The sequence below is a fragment of the Danio rerio genome, chromosome 20 (assembly GCF_052040795.2).
Source record: "Danio rerio strain M-AB ecotype USA chromosome 20, GRCz13ab, whole genome shotgun sequence".
Lineage (NCBI taxonomy): Eukaryota > Metazoa > Chordata > Actinopteri > Cypriniformes > Danionidae > Danio > Danio rerio.
The window spans coordinates 57,944,661-57,956,939 of record NC_141040.1 but is presented as its reverse complement, the minus strand read 5'-3'; the positions used below and the strand labels follow the sequence as shown (position 1 = coordinate 57,956,939).

Genomic DNA, 12,279 nt, shown 5'->3' with positions numbered 1-12,279 from the left:
AGATTTTATAACGTCCTATTTAAGACTTTTTAAGACCATTCAGTATTAAATTGAAGACCTATATCGCAATATCAAATCACAAAATTAGTGGTAAAATAAAATTACTAAATTGAACAGTACCAAAGACAGGTTAGATCAGGGATGGACAAACTCAGTCCAGGAGGGCCGGTGTCCTGCACAGTTGAGCTCCAACACTTATCAAACACACCTGAACAAGCAAATCAGTGTCTTCAGGATCACTAGAACTCTATACGCAGGTGTGTTTGATTAGAGTTGGAGCTAATCTGTGCAGGACGCTGGCCCTCCAGGACCGAGTTTGCCCATTCCTGGGTTAGATGCACAGAAAAAAAACAAAAAAACATCTTAAGTCTGATTTATACTTTCACCGTTTTCGCACCTCATGAAACGGACGAGGCTTTTATACTTGACGCGTGCGCCATTGTGGCGCACATTCTTTAAAATGACAGGGGCGGTCAAAAGAAAGCCACTGTGAAGTCAAACCAATAAACAGAGAAGTAGGAAGTTTCCGGAAATACATCATATCATTAATCTTGTTCATTTTTATTTTTAAATATTTTTATAATTTATTATAATGATTACAAATTTGGGCAGCAGGGTGGCGCAGTCGCAGCAAGAAGGTCACTGGTTAGAGCCTCGTTTGCATGTTCTCCCCGCATTCGTGTGGGTTTCCTCCGGGACACACAGTCCAAACACATGCGCTTTAGGTGAATTGGGTAAGCTAACTTGCCCGTAGTTGTGAATGAGAATGTATGGGTGTTTTCCAGTGATAGGTTGCAGCTGGAAGGGCATCCGCGGAGGAAAACATGTGCTGGATAAGTTGTTAATTTATTCAGCTGTGGCGACCCCTGGTTAATAAAGGAACTAAGCTGAAAAGAAAATGAATGAATGATTGATTATAAAGTTTTATAACCAAATTAAGATTTTTTTTAAAATCAAACGTTGATGCATCATTTGCTTTTGTTTATATATCGGACAGTTTTGCCTATTACAGTTAAACATCAATGACAAGAGAAAACAGGTTGCTCTGCAATTATATTTTTTATTATGGCAGTTTGGACTGCTAGTTTTTGTTCTCTACTTATTATGTTGGCTTGAGAAAGCCAACATACTGTTATACTACTCTGTCCTTGAAAACAAACGTATCTCCTCCTAGGTCGTTCATGCCACAAGGCCCAAATGTGGTCAAAATGTGCCTTCTGCATTCAAGATTGTTGCTATATCTCCTCATGCCTGTAAGACTTATCATTTTTTTAATAAAAAATGTTAAATATTAAATTTTTATAATCCGGGCATATAAAAAAATTATACAAGCCCCAAATTCGGCCAAAAGCTGTATTTAGATGCGTTAGATTTTGTTGCTATATCTTTAAGGTTAATCAGACTTATAGTTTTCCAATAAATAATTTTTAAGCATTATTTTTCTCAAAATATGACAAGCCATTTTTGACTTAAACTCCATATTTTTTACTGATATGGCAAGTCATTTTTGCATGTATCAACTTCACACTTATTAAGCATTGTATTTTCCAAAAAATACAGCAAGCCATTTTTACATAATGTTCATTCCCTTAGTCCCTTTATTAATCAGGGGTCGCCACAACGGAATGAACTGCCAACTTATCCAGCAATTGTTTTACACAGCAAATGCCCTTCCAGCCACAACCCAACACCAGGAATACATAATGTTCAAGTCCAGTTTTTGACACTCATAAAGACTTTGATGTATCATCACTAACCTGTCAAATGTCCCCATAGCAATAAAACAGTATAACCTAGCAACCATTTAAAAATAGCAATATCTCTACATCAGAACATTGTAGGGACTTCCTGTGTACTATGCATGGTAACAATGATAATGGAAGCCAAGTGCTAATAACGATTAGCTACATGCTATGAATGATTATCTAAATGCAATAACATATGCTAGAAATGCCTACTAAGTATTAGCATTTGATCAAACATGTACACGAGCATTGCCATTTAGCAACTGCTTAGCAACCACCTAACAATGCCATAAACGTTTGACTTTCTCAAGCCAACATCAAAGTTTATCAATGAACTTTAGGTTCTAGTTCACCTTATTCTCCGTCTATGAGCGGGCGCAGCCATTTGAGTCATTTTGGCTCGAGACTTCCGGTCTCATTCACTTTCATTCATTTTTAGACGTTATAAACAGCTTGTTTTGCTGCTTGATGTTGCAAACTTTATATTATTCTACTCTGTCTGTATAATCATGCAAACACTTCTTTGTAGAGTGACTAGTTTGACCGTTTTCTGCCGTTTATTATTCCTAGTCGTTTCTCCCATAGGAAAAACAAAGCGCACTTCCGCATTTTAGAATACAGCACATGTGTTTGGACTGTGGGGGAAACTGGAGCACCCGGAGGAAACCCACGCCAACACGGGGAGAACATGCACAGAAATGCCAACTGACCCAGCTGAGGCTCAAACCAGCGACCTTCTTGCTGTGATGTGAAAGTGCTGCCCACTGCGCCACCGCACCGCCCACGTTTGAAATAATTTAGTTTAATTGTTGGAATGTATTTGTATTTACATTTACATTTAGTCATTTAGCAGACGCTTTTATCCAAAGTGACTTACAAATGAGGACAAGGAAGCAATTTACACAACAATGAATAAGTGCTATAGGCAAGTTTCAGGTCTGTAAAGTCTAAGAAGGGGAGTATTAGTAGTATTAGTTTTTTTTTTTTTTGGGTACAGTTAGTGTGATATTCAGAGAGGCAATTGCAGATTAGGAAGTGTAGTGGAGACTAAATAGTTGAGTTTTTAGTCGTGGTTGAGTTTTTGTATGTGGTTGACCCCTCTGTTAGTTTTGATAATGATGCAGTCTATTTGATATAAGGGTCTAGTTTGAGAGTGTATACACACACAAACACACACACACATGTATATACTCACACAAACACATATAATTAAGCTCTCACACACACACACATACACACTAATGCGCGCACACATTCAAACTCTCTCTCACCCATTCTAACACATATACCCATATAAACACACACACATACACGCGTGCACACATACACATTTTAACACAAACTCACCACAACACACACACATATAAACATATTGTGCTCACACAAACACATACAGTATAAACACACAAACGCGCACACACACAGACTCTCACCCATTCTAACACACACATACCCACATATGCACACACACATATAAACATTCTAACACACACTTACTACAACACACATACATACAAACTCACACACATATACAAATGTTATACTCAAACAAACAAACACACACACACACACACACACACACACACACACACAAACACACACACACACACACACACACACACACACAAACACACACACACACACACACACACACACACACAAACACACACACACACACACACACACACACACACACACACACACACACACACACACACACACACACACACACACACACACACACACACACAATTTAATTTCCATTTGTTTCATTTTCATTTGTTTATTTTTGGAGATTACAGGAAAAGTTCTGAGCTGTGGAAAATTCATTTGTCGTTTCATTTACTTTGTATGGCAACATTTTTTTTCCTTCACTTTGACAAATTAAAAATACTTTATTCTTTCAATTCATCCCTCCTTACACATAGGAAGATTAATTTGACCACATCAGGTGTACTGTCAACACATGTACTGTAAGCATAACACTTGCATCCACAGAGCGGCTTGCTTTATATCTGAAGCATGCGCTTTATCAGTTTCTGAATTCTGGGGAATCTAACATGATATAATCTATAACAGGATGACTTTGTTATTGTTAAAGCTTCAGAGACCTTTATCTCCAGCTTGTTGACTTCTTGTAAGTGCATTCTTTCATTTATACAGTTGAAGTCATAATTATTAGCCCCCCTCTGTATAGTTTCCCCCAATTTCTGTTTAACAGAGAGCAGATTTCTTCAGCACATTTCTAATCATAATAGTTTAATAATTCATCTCTAATAACTGATTTATTTTCTCTTTGTCATGATGACAGTAAATAATATTAGGCTAGATATTCTTCAAGACACTTCTATACAGCTTAAAGTGACATTTAAAGGCTTCACTAGGGTAATTAGGGTAAAGTTATGGTAATTAAGAAAGTCATTGTATAACAGTGGTTTGTTCTGGAGACAATCCAACACTAATATTGCTTAAGGGGGCTAATAATATTGGTCTTAAAATGGGTTTAAAACAATTAGGAACTACTTTTATTCTAGCCGAAATAAAGCAAATAAGACTTTCTCCAGAAAAACAAATATTAGAGGAAATTCTGTGGAAAGACTCCTGACTCCGTTCAACATCATTTGACAAAGAAAAAACTCGAGGGTGAATAATTCTGACTTCAGCGGTATGTATTATGCAATGTTTAGTTTGATTTACTACACTGAGCAGAGTGAGATGTATTAAACATTAAATGTAACAGTAATGTAATGTAATGCAGTTTTTTTTCTCCTGTTGACAATCAGAGGCTGTGTTGAAACTTAATGCTGAAGGTTTTTATCATCAGTGAAATCAATGACTGCAAGCTACAAACTCAAGCGGCGTCATAACTACTGTAAACATCCCACTGTCAGATTCCACCTTCATCTTGCTCAGCTGGGGTGTAAAAGACACTGAATATTCAGTAATATTATCAGTGTCAATCCGCTGGGTGATATGGAAGCTTGATGAATTACACAGGTTGTTTCCAGCTGTTTTTGCTTACACTTTGACTTTATTTTCCAGTTGCAGTTGAAGATCAAATTATTATTCCTCCTGTGAAATTTAAATTCTTTTGCAAATATTTCCTGTGCTCTTTTAACAGAACAACATTATCAATATCATTTAACCAACTTTTGCTAATTAATCTAGTGAAGCCTTTAAATGACACTTTAAGCTGTATAGAAGTGTCTTGAAGAATATCTAGTCTAATATTATTTACTGTCATCATGACAAAGAGAAAATAAATCAGTTATTAGAGATGAGTTATTAACACTATTATGATTAGAAATGTGGTGGAAAACAATTATCTCTCTATTTTGTGTTTCCTTGAAACAGTCTGTATGTTTAATGGAATGAAAAATAAAACTAATTGAGTGTAAGTTAAGCGATTCACAATTTGACTTTTGGTCTTGGGATTTATCTGAATTGACATGTTGCTTCTATTTCAAATCTTATTCTCATAATTCGCGTGGGTTTCCTCCGGGTGCTCCCCCACAGTCCAAAGACATGCGGTACAGGTGAATTGGGTAGGCTGAATTGTCCGTAGTGAATGAGTGTATGTGTGTGTGGATGTTTCCCAGGAATGGGTTGCGGCTGAAAGGGCATCCGCTGCGTAAAAACTTGCTGGATGGGTTGGCGGTTCATTCCGCTGTGGTGACCCCAGATTAATAAAGGGACTAAGCCGACAACAAAATGAATGAATGGACATATTTCTTTTCCAATTTTTCTCCCAAACATGATTTCTCACAACTTCATGAACATGAGCAAAAAAAGAGAGAAATATAAACAGAATTGCACATAAAATGTCAGAACTAGCAGATAAAAATCTACTTTTTTCATTGCAATAACCTATATAAAACCAGACCCCCGAGCTTTTAGGACCAGGCAAAGCAATATCCCAACATAATACATGAGAGTGAGGGAAATTGTTTTGCAGCCTGTGTAATAAGATCTTACACTACAAGAGAAAGTCTACAAATGACTATCATATAAGAGTCAGCTATTTCCTAACATGTCATTCAGTCATTTTCCTTCGGCTTAGTGCCTTATTTATTAAGGGTCACCACAGCGGAATGAACTGTCAACTATTCCACAGCGGATGACTTTCCAGCCGCAACCCAGTACTGGAAAACAACCATACACATATACACACACACGCCAATACGGGGAGAACATGCAAACTCCACACAGGAACGCCAACTGACCCAGCCGAGGTTTGAACCAGTGACCTTCTTGCTATGAGGCCACAGTGCTAACCACTAAGCCACAGTGCCGCCAATAGTCAATAATTTGTTTTAATTATTCAGCCTGACATGTTTACATGCTCCAAAATATCATTCATTCATTCATTTTTTTGTCGGCTTAGTCCGTGGTTGCCACAGCGGAATGAACCGCCAACTTATCCAGCAAGTTTTTTACGCAGCAGATGCCCTTCCAGCCGCCACCCATCTCTGGGAAACATTCACATACACTCATTCACACACACATTCATACACTTTGGACAATTTAGCCGACCCAATTCACCTGTACCGCATGTCTTTGGACTGTGGGAGAAACCAGAGCACCCGGAGGAAACGCAGGGAGAACATGCAAACTCCACACAGAAACTGAAACTGAGCCGAGGTTCCAACCTGCAACCCAGCGACCTTCTTGCTGTGAGGCGAACGTGCTACCTGCTCCAAAGTATGTGAAATGTTTTTTTAAAATCAAATATATTGTGTGTATTGGAGAAAAAAGTTCTTGTCATTTATAAAGAATATATTTTAGAGCAGTAATCACAATACCGTGATGTTTTTATCCAAGGCTATCATAGTGTCAGAATCTTAAACCTAAAATAAACGCACCTTAAAGTCATAGGTAGACTGCGGCCTCCTCTGCGTCTCCATCTTCAGCTGATCCGAGTTCAGTTTGGCTCCATCACTTTGGCTGTACAAACACGACACCGGCCTCTGGTTTGGTTTATTCCCAGCATTATCGGTTCCTTCACACCCAGCCCTGTGCAGTAAGATATCTCTGGGCATCAGTCCTGTAAACATGGTCGCCTCGTGAACGGATCGAGCTCTTGCTGGTGAGTGTCTAGACTCAGTTTGCGGACTCTGGATCGGTCTGGATCCTCTGTGTAAATCTGAACTATTCCTGTGGTTAGTATTATTGAGTTCCTCATATTCATAAGTCTCTGCTTCTGCTAATTCCCCCAGTCGACCCAATGATTGCGCTCTTTTTCTCACAGACGGACTCCTTCTTCTTAAAGAGTTGGAGCTGGTGACGGAGAGCCGGCTCATCTGAGCGATCGCCGCTGAAATGTAGTCCTCGTGTCCGATGAAACTTCCACGAACGATGCTCTACAAGAGAAAACACAGCAGTCAAAACCAGCACAGACTCAAGATTTTAGTTACACAGGAGGAATACCAGATTAAAGCACATCTACTGTCACCCTACAGCCTGCAGGAGCGTTTACGGTAGGGCTGCACCATATTGGAAAAACATTTTCTGTTGCGAGATTAATTTAATTTCACAAAACAACTTCATCAACTCTGTTACGGTTGCCGTATATTGGTGGAATTTTTGCGTCCCGTTCTCTCTCTCTTTTTCTCTCTCTCTCCCCATCTCTACCTGTCGTATCCTTTAGGTACGCCTTCGCGGAAGCCGATTGGTCAGGAGACCAGTCACTCATCATTGGGTGACGTGGCGCTGTCACATATAAGGACGCCAGGGAGAGCGGATGACAGCGCGCTTTTCCTTTGATCCTGTTTTTGTGTGTTTTTGCCGACATGATTTTGTTATTCGTTAATTTTGCTTAACTTTTGTTTGGATAAAATTATTTAGTATATTTTCTGCCCATTTTTGAACGACTTTGTGATTTCTGTACATTTATATTCGATTGTTTGTTTGTTACTTTGGCACAACTCTTACCTGGCAAACAAAAAGAGATTATTGATAGTTAACTTTGTCCTCAGATTAAGGTGGACAGGGAAGATGTCGTACGACTTCCATCTTACATACACGTAGTCAATCCATTGTTTAAAACACCAGGTAAGAAAGTGAATGCCACTTATGTATTTGTTTTGTTTTAGTTCAGAATAGGTAAGGTTACGGCGCTCGGCGCTGAAGATTTTTCTTTTCATGTTTCTAGTGAGGTAAGGGGTTTGCTTATGAGTTAGAATTGTTTTGTTATATTTATTTCTTTGATTTGGCTTCACTAGCGTCCCCTTACTCTTGAGTTGACCTAATTTTGTTTGATACTTTGTTTTTTTTTTTACTTTATTATTGTAAATATTTTTCTTATTGTATATATATTTGGGCATTATTCTGATTTCACTTTTTGTACATTTAATCACTTTTGTTGGCAGTCTTGTTGTTTGTGTCTTTTGCTTTAACCCACCATCTTGTAAAAGTACCACACCTTTTAAATGTTATTACTTTTACCCTAGACTAACATCAAAGAGGTTGTAACAAACTCTATTTGGAAAGCTTTCGTCAGCTTATTCTCATAGGGATTTTGTAGGTGATCTGCATAAAATATACAAAATTACACATAAAAATATCAAACAAACAAATAAAAACACGGAAGAAATTAATCGAACGATCATCAAATAATAATAGTGGTGTCACGGAGGCGCAGTGGGTAGCACAAACACCTCACAGGAAGAAGGTCACTGATTCGAGCATCGGCTGGGTCAGTTGACGTTTCTGAGTTTGCATGTTCTCCCAGTGTTTGCATGGATTTCCTCTGGGTGCTTCGGTTTCCGCCACAGTCCAAACACATGCATAGGTGAATTGGGTAAGCTAAAACTGAGTGTGGATGGGTGTGTGGATGTTTCACAGTGTTGGGTTGTGACTGGAAGGGCATCCTCTGTGCAAAACATATGCTGGATAAGTTGGCGGTTCATTCCACTGTGGCAACGCCAGATTAATAAAGAAACTAAGCCAAAAAGAAAATGAATGAATAACAATAATAATTCTTTACATGTATATATATATATATATATATATATATATATATATATATATATATATATATATATATAGCGTATTTTTGGACACTCAAAGAGCTTTACACATTTTTGGGGGGAATCTATTCATCCACCACCAGTGTGCAGTATCCAGCTTGATATTGCATATTGCGCCAGACTGTACACCATACACCAGCTGATTTGGTGGAGAGGAGCATAGCCGGCCCCTTTCTATAAGCGAATTGAGCAGCTGCTTAGGGCCCCACCTCCACTAGGGGGCGCCCACAACCCGCTAGTGGTGTGAGCCGTTTCCTGTCTGAAATCATTTTTATTTGCATTTTACAAGTTATCTTCATTGACGGTGCTTTAGTGCTTCAATACTCATACATTTTCTGATTTTTATTTTTTTAAATCACAATTTTATTAAAGGCGAGGCAATGGTGCAGTAGGTAGTGCTGTTGCCTCACAGCAAGAAGGTCGCTGGTTTGAGCCTCGGCGTTTCTGTGTGGAGTTTGCATGTTCTCCCTGCCTTCGCGTGGGTTTCCTCCGGGTGCTCTGGTTTCCCCCACAGTCCAAACACATGTGGTACAGGTGAATTGGGTTGGCTAAATTGTCCGTAGTGTATGAGTGTGTGTGTAAATGTGTGTGTGGACGTTTCCCAGAGATGGGTTGCGGCTGAAAGGGCATCCTCTGCATCAAAATTGCTGGATAAGTTGGCAGTTCATTCCGCTGTGGCGACCCCGGATTAATAAAGGGACTAAGCCGACAAGAAAATGAATGAATGCTGGAATGAATGAATTTTATTAAAGCTGAAATTGTTTTCATGTTTGCGAGCTCAAGCACGGACACAGCCATGGCCTTTGCTTCATTGCTTGCCATTATACACCTGCTTTATTTTGGAAATTGGATTGTGAAAATGAAACGAAAGGTTCTTCTTCAGAAGTAGACAAACGGACAAGCACAAAATCTTTTTTAGCATCACTTTTAAGTGCTAATGATGATGTTATAGACATCTAGTAGCACAATTATTGAAAAAAGGCAATTACAGATCAATAAACGCCGTCTACTTATATGAAATATTTATTTTTTTCCTGGTTTTACAGACCCGTCTTCAGTCTAAAAACTCTTTCACTGACATATTTTGCACAATGGTGATATTTTTTTCTGAAACATGTTTACAAAAGTGATGTCCTAAATAATCATATTAACTAAATAATAAATTTTATTAATATGATTAATAAAATTAATTAATTAAATTATGAATTATTAACATATTTAAATTAAATTATGAATTCATTAATATATTAATTAAATTATGAGTTATTTATAGCTGAAAATAAGCTCTGGACCCTGCTTCTCAAATGTAAAGAACAGGGAAGGACACTGAAGGGAATAATATTGTGTTTGGGTATTAACAATAACCCAGTAAATCTTGCCTCCCCTTTTCTTATGTTTTTTTTCTCTGAATATTTTTCATATTTATTTTATATTATATTAAACAATCTCTGCATTAATGTTAAATGTTCTGTCGTTGTTGTTTTAGTTTTTAATGAGTTCAGAATGTATATTTTATTACTAAGAAAATAACTCGTAAAATGTCTTATAATTTAAAGAAAAAACCCTTGGAATTCATTCATTCATTCAATAATTTTCCTTTGGCTTAGTCCATTTATTCATCAGGGGTCCCCACAGTGGAATAAACCACCAACTTATCCAGCATATGTTTTACACAACGGATGCCCCTCCAGCTGCAACCCAGTACCGGGAAACACCCATACACACTAATTTACACACACATACTGAACACTACGGCTAATTAAGTTGATCAATTCCCCTATAGCGCATGTGTTTGGACTGTGGGGGAAACCGGAGCACCTGGAGGAAGCCCACGCCAACACGGGGAGAACATGCAAACGCAAACTGACCCAGCTGTGACTTTCTTGCTGCGAGGCCACAGTGCTAACCCCTGAGCCACTGCACCACCCAATGTTGTCATTATTATTATAAATGATTAGGATCAGCAGATGAGAGGTTTGATGATTCTGAAACAGCACGTCTGCATTCACAGGATTTACTAGAGTAAATGATTATATAAGTGTGATGTTGAGCAGGTCTGTCAGGTCATAATTAGCCCACAGAAACACTTCAGATCAGATTGTTCAAAGATTTGAATGGAGCGCCTGATACGTGAGAACCCTGGGGAAATATTACAGAGGAGATATTAAGCACAGACAGAACCTGTTTAACAGATGCACCATTACTGCAGAGCCATTACGCGCATGACTGGAAGAAAAATATAAGACACACAGTAGAAAGCAGAAGTTTACATACACTGTATAAAAGGGCACATAAACATTAAAAAAGTCAGATGTTAATGTGACTGAACGTTTCTCTATTAGGTAAGTTAGGATCATCAATTTTGTTTCTGTTCTGCTTAATAGCAGAATAATGAGAGAGATATTGTTTGAGAAATTGTTCTAACTCTTCTTGAAAGTCAAGTTTACACACAATAAGATTATTCTGCCTCTGAAAAAGCTCAGATGATGATGTCAAGGTTTTGAACGTTTCTGATTGGCTAATTGACGACATTTGAGTTAATGTGAGGCACAACTGTAGAATAGTGTTGAAGGAAAAGCTCAAACACACTGCTTCCTTGTGTGACAACATGGAGAATCAACAAGCCAGAATCAACAACAAAAGCCAGATTATAATGTGCTAAATGACACTGGGAAAAAGACTCATGTTTGGAGACATGTCCTGTGCTCTGATTGAGCTAAGATTGAACTGTTTGGCCATAATGAGCAGTGTTACATTTGGAGGACAAAGGGGAAAGCGCACAAGCCTAGGAACACCAACCCTACTGTGAAGTATGGGGACGGCAGCATCATGTTGTGTTTTGCTGGTCCACTTCACAGCATAGATGGCATCATGAAGAAAGAACATTATGGAGAAATACTGAAGCAACATCTCAAGACATCAGCCAGGAAATTAAAACTGGGCCACAAATGGCTCTTCCAGACAGACCATGACCCTTAGCATAGTGCCAAATTAGTTCAAATGTGCTATAAGGACAACAGAGTGAATGTTCTGGAGTGGCCATCACAAAGCCCTGAACTCAATCCTATAGAAAATGTGTGGGCAGAGTTTAAAAAGCTTGTGCGAGCAAGACAGCCTACAAATCTGACTCAGTTACAGCAATTCTGTGGGGAGGAATGGGTCAAAACTCCTGCAAACTATTGTGAGAAGCGTGTGGAAGGAGACCCACAACATTTGACCAAAGTTATACAGTTTAAAAGCAAAGCTAAAAAATACCAAGGAAATGTGTGAAAACTTTTGACCGTCTAGAAATTAATAATAATAATAAAAAAGAATTCTCTCATTATTCTGGCATTTAGCAAATGTAAATCACTTAGGTAATCCTAACGGACCTGAAATAGTAAAGGTTTAGTATGATTTACCATCAGACATTTATTAAAAATGATTATGTTCATTTTTTTAGAGTGTATGTAAACTTCTGGTGTTAACTGTATATAAGGCTCTGTTGTGTGATGTTTTATAGAAAA

General features: G+C 38.3%; 1 protein-coding gene and 1 long non-coding RNA gene across 10 annotated transcripts in view; both read right to left on the bottom strand.

Annotated features, from left to right (window-relative positions):
• The window catches only part of LOC147839507 (uncharacterized), a 519,823-nt gene that overhangs the window by 393,358 nt on the left and 114,186 nt on the right, over positions 1-12,279 (bottom strand). The window lies entirely within an intron of this gene.
• The window catches only part of pak6b (p21 protein (Cdc42/Rac)-activated kinase 6b), a 60,702-nt gene that overhangs the window by 15,103 nt on the left and 33,320 nt on the right, over positions 1-12,279 (bottom strand). For all 9 annotated transcript variants that reach the window (XR_015517870.1, XM_087297689.1, XM_087297691.1 and 6 more), the window contains 1 exon segment: positions 6,608-7,105. Coding sequence is in view for 8 of the 9 variants with exons in the window: in XM_087297689.1 (XP_087153815.1) it covers positions 6,608-7,105 (498 nt within the window). In the remaining variant the exon portion in view is untranslated.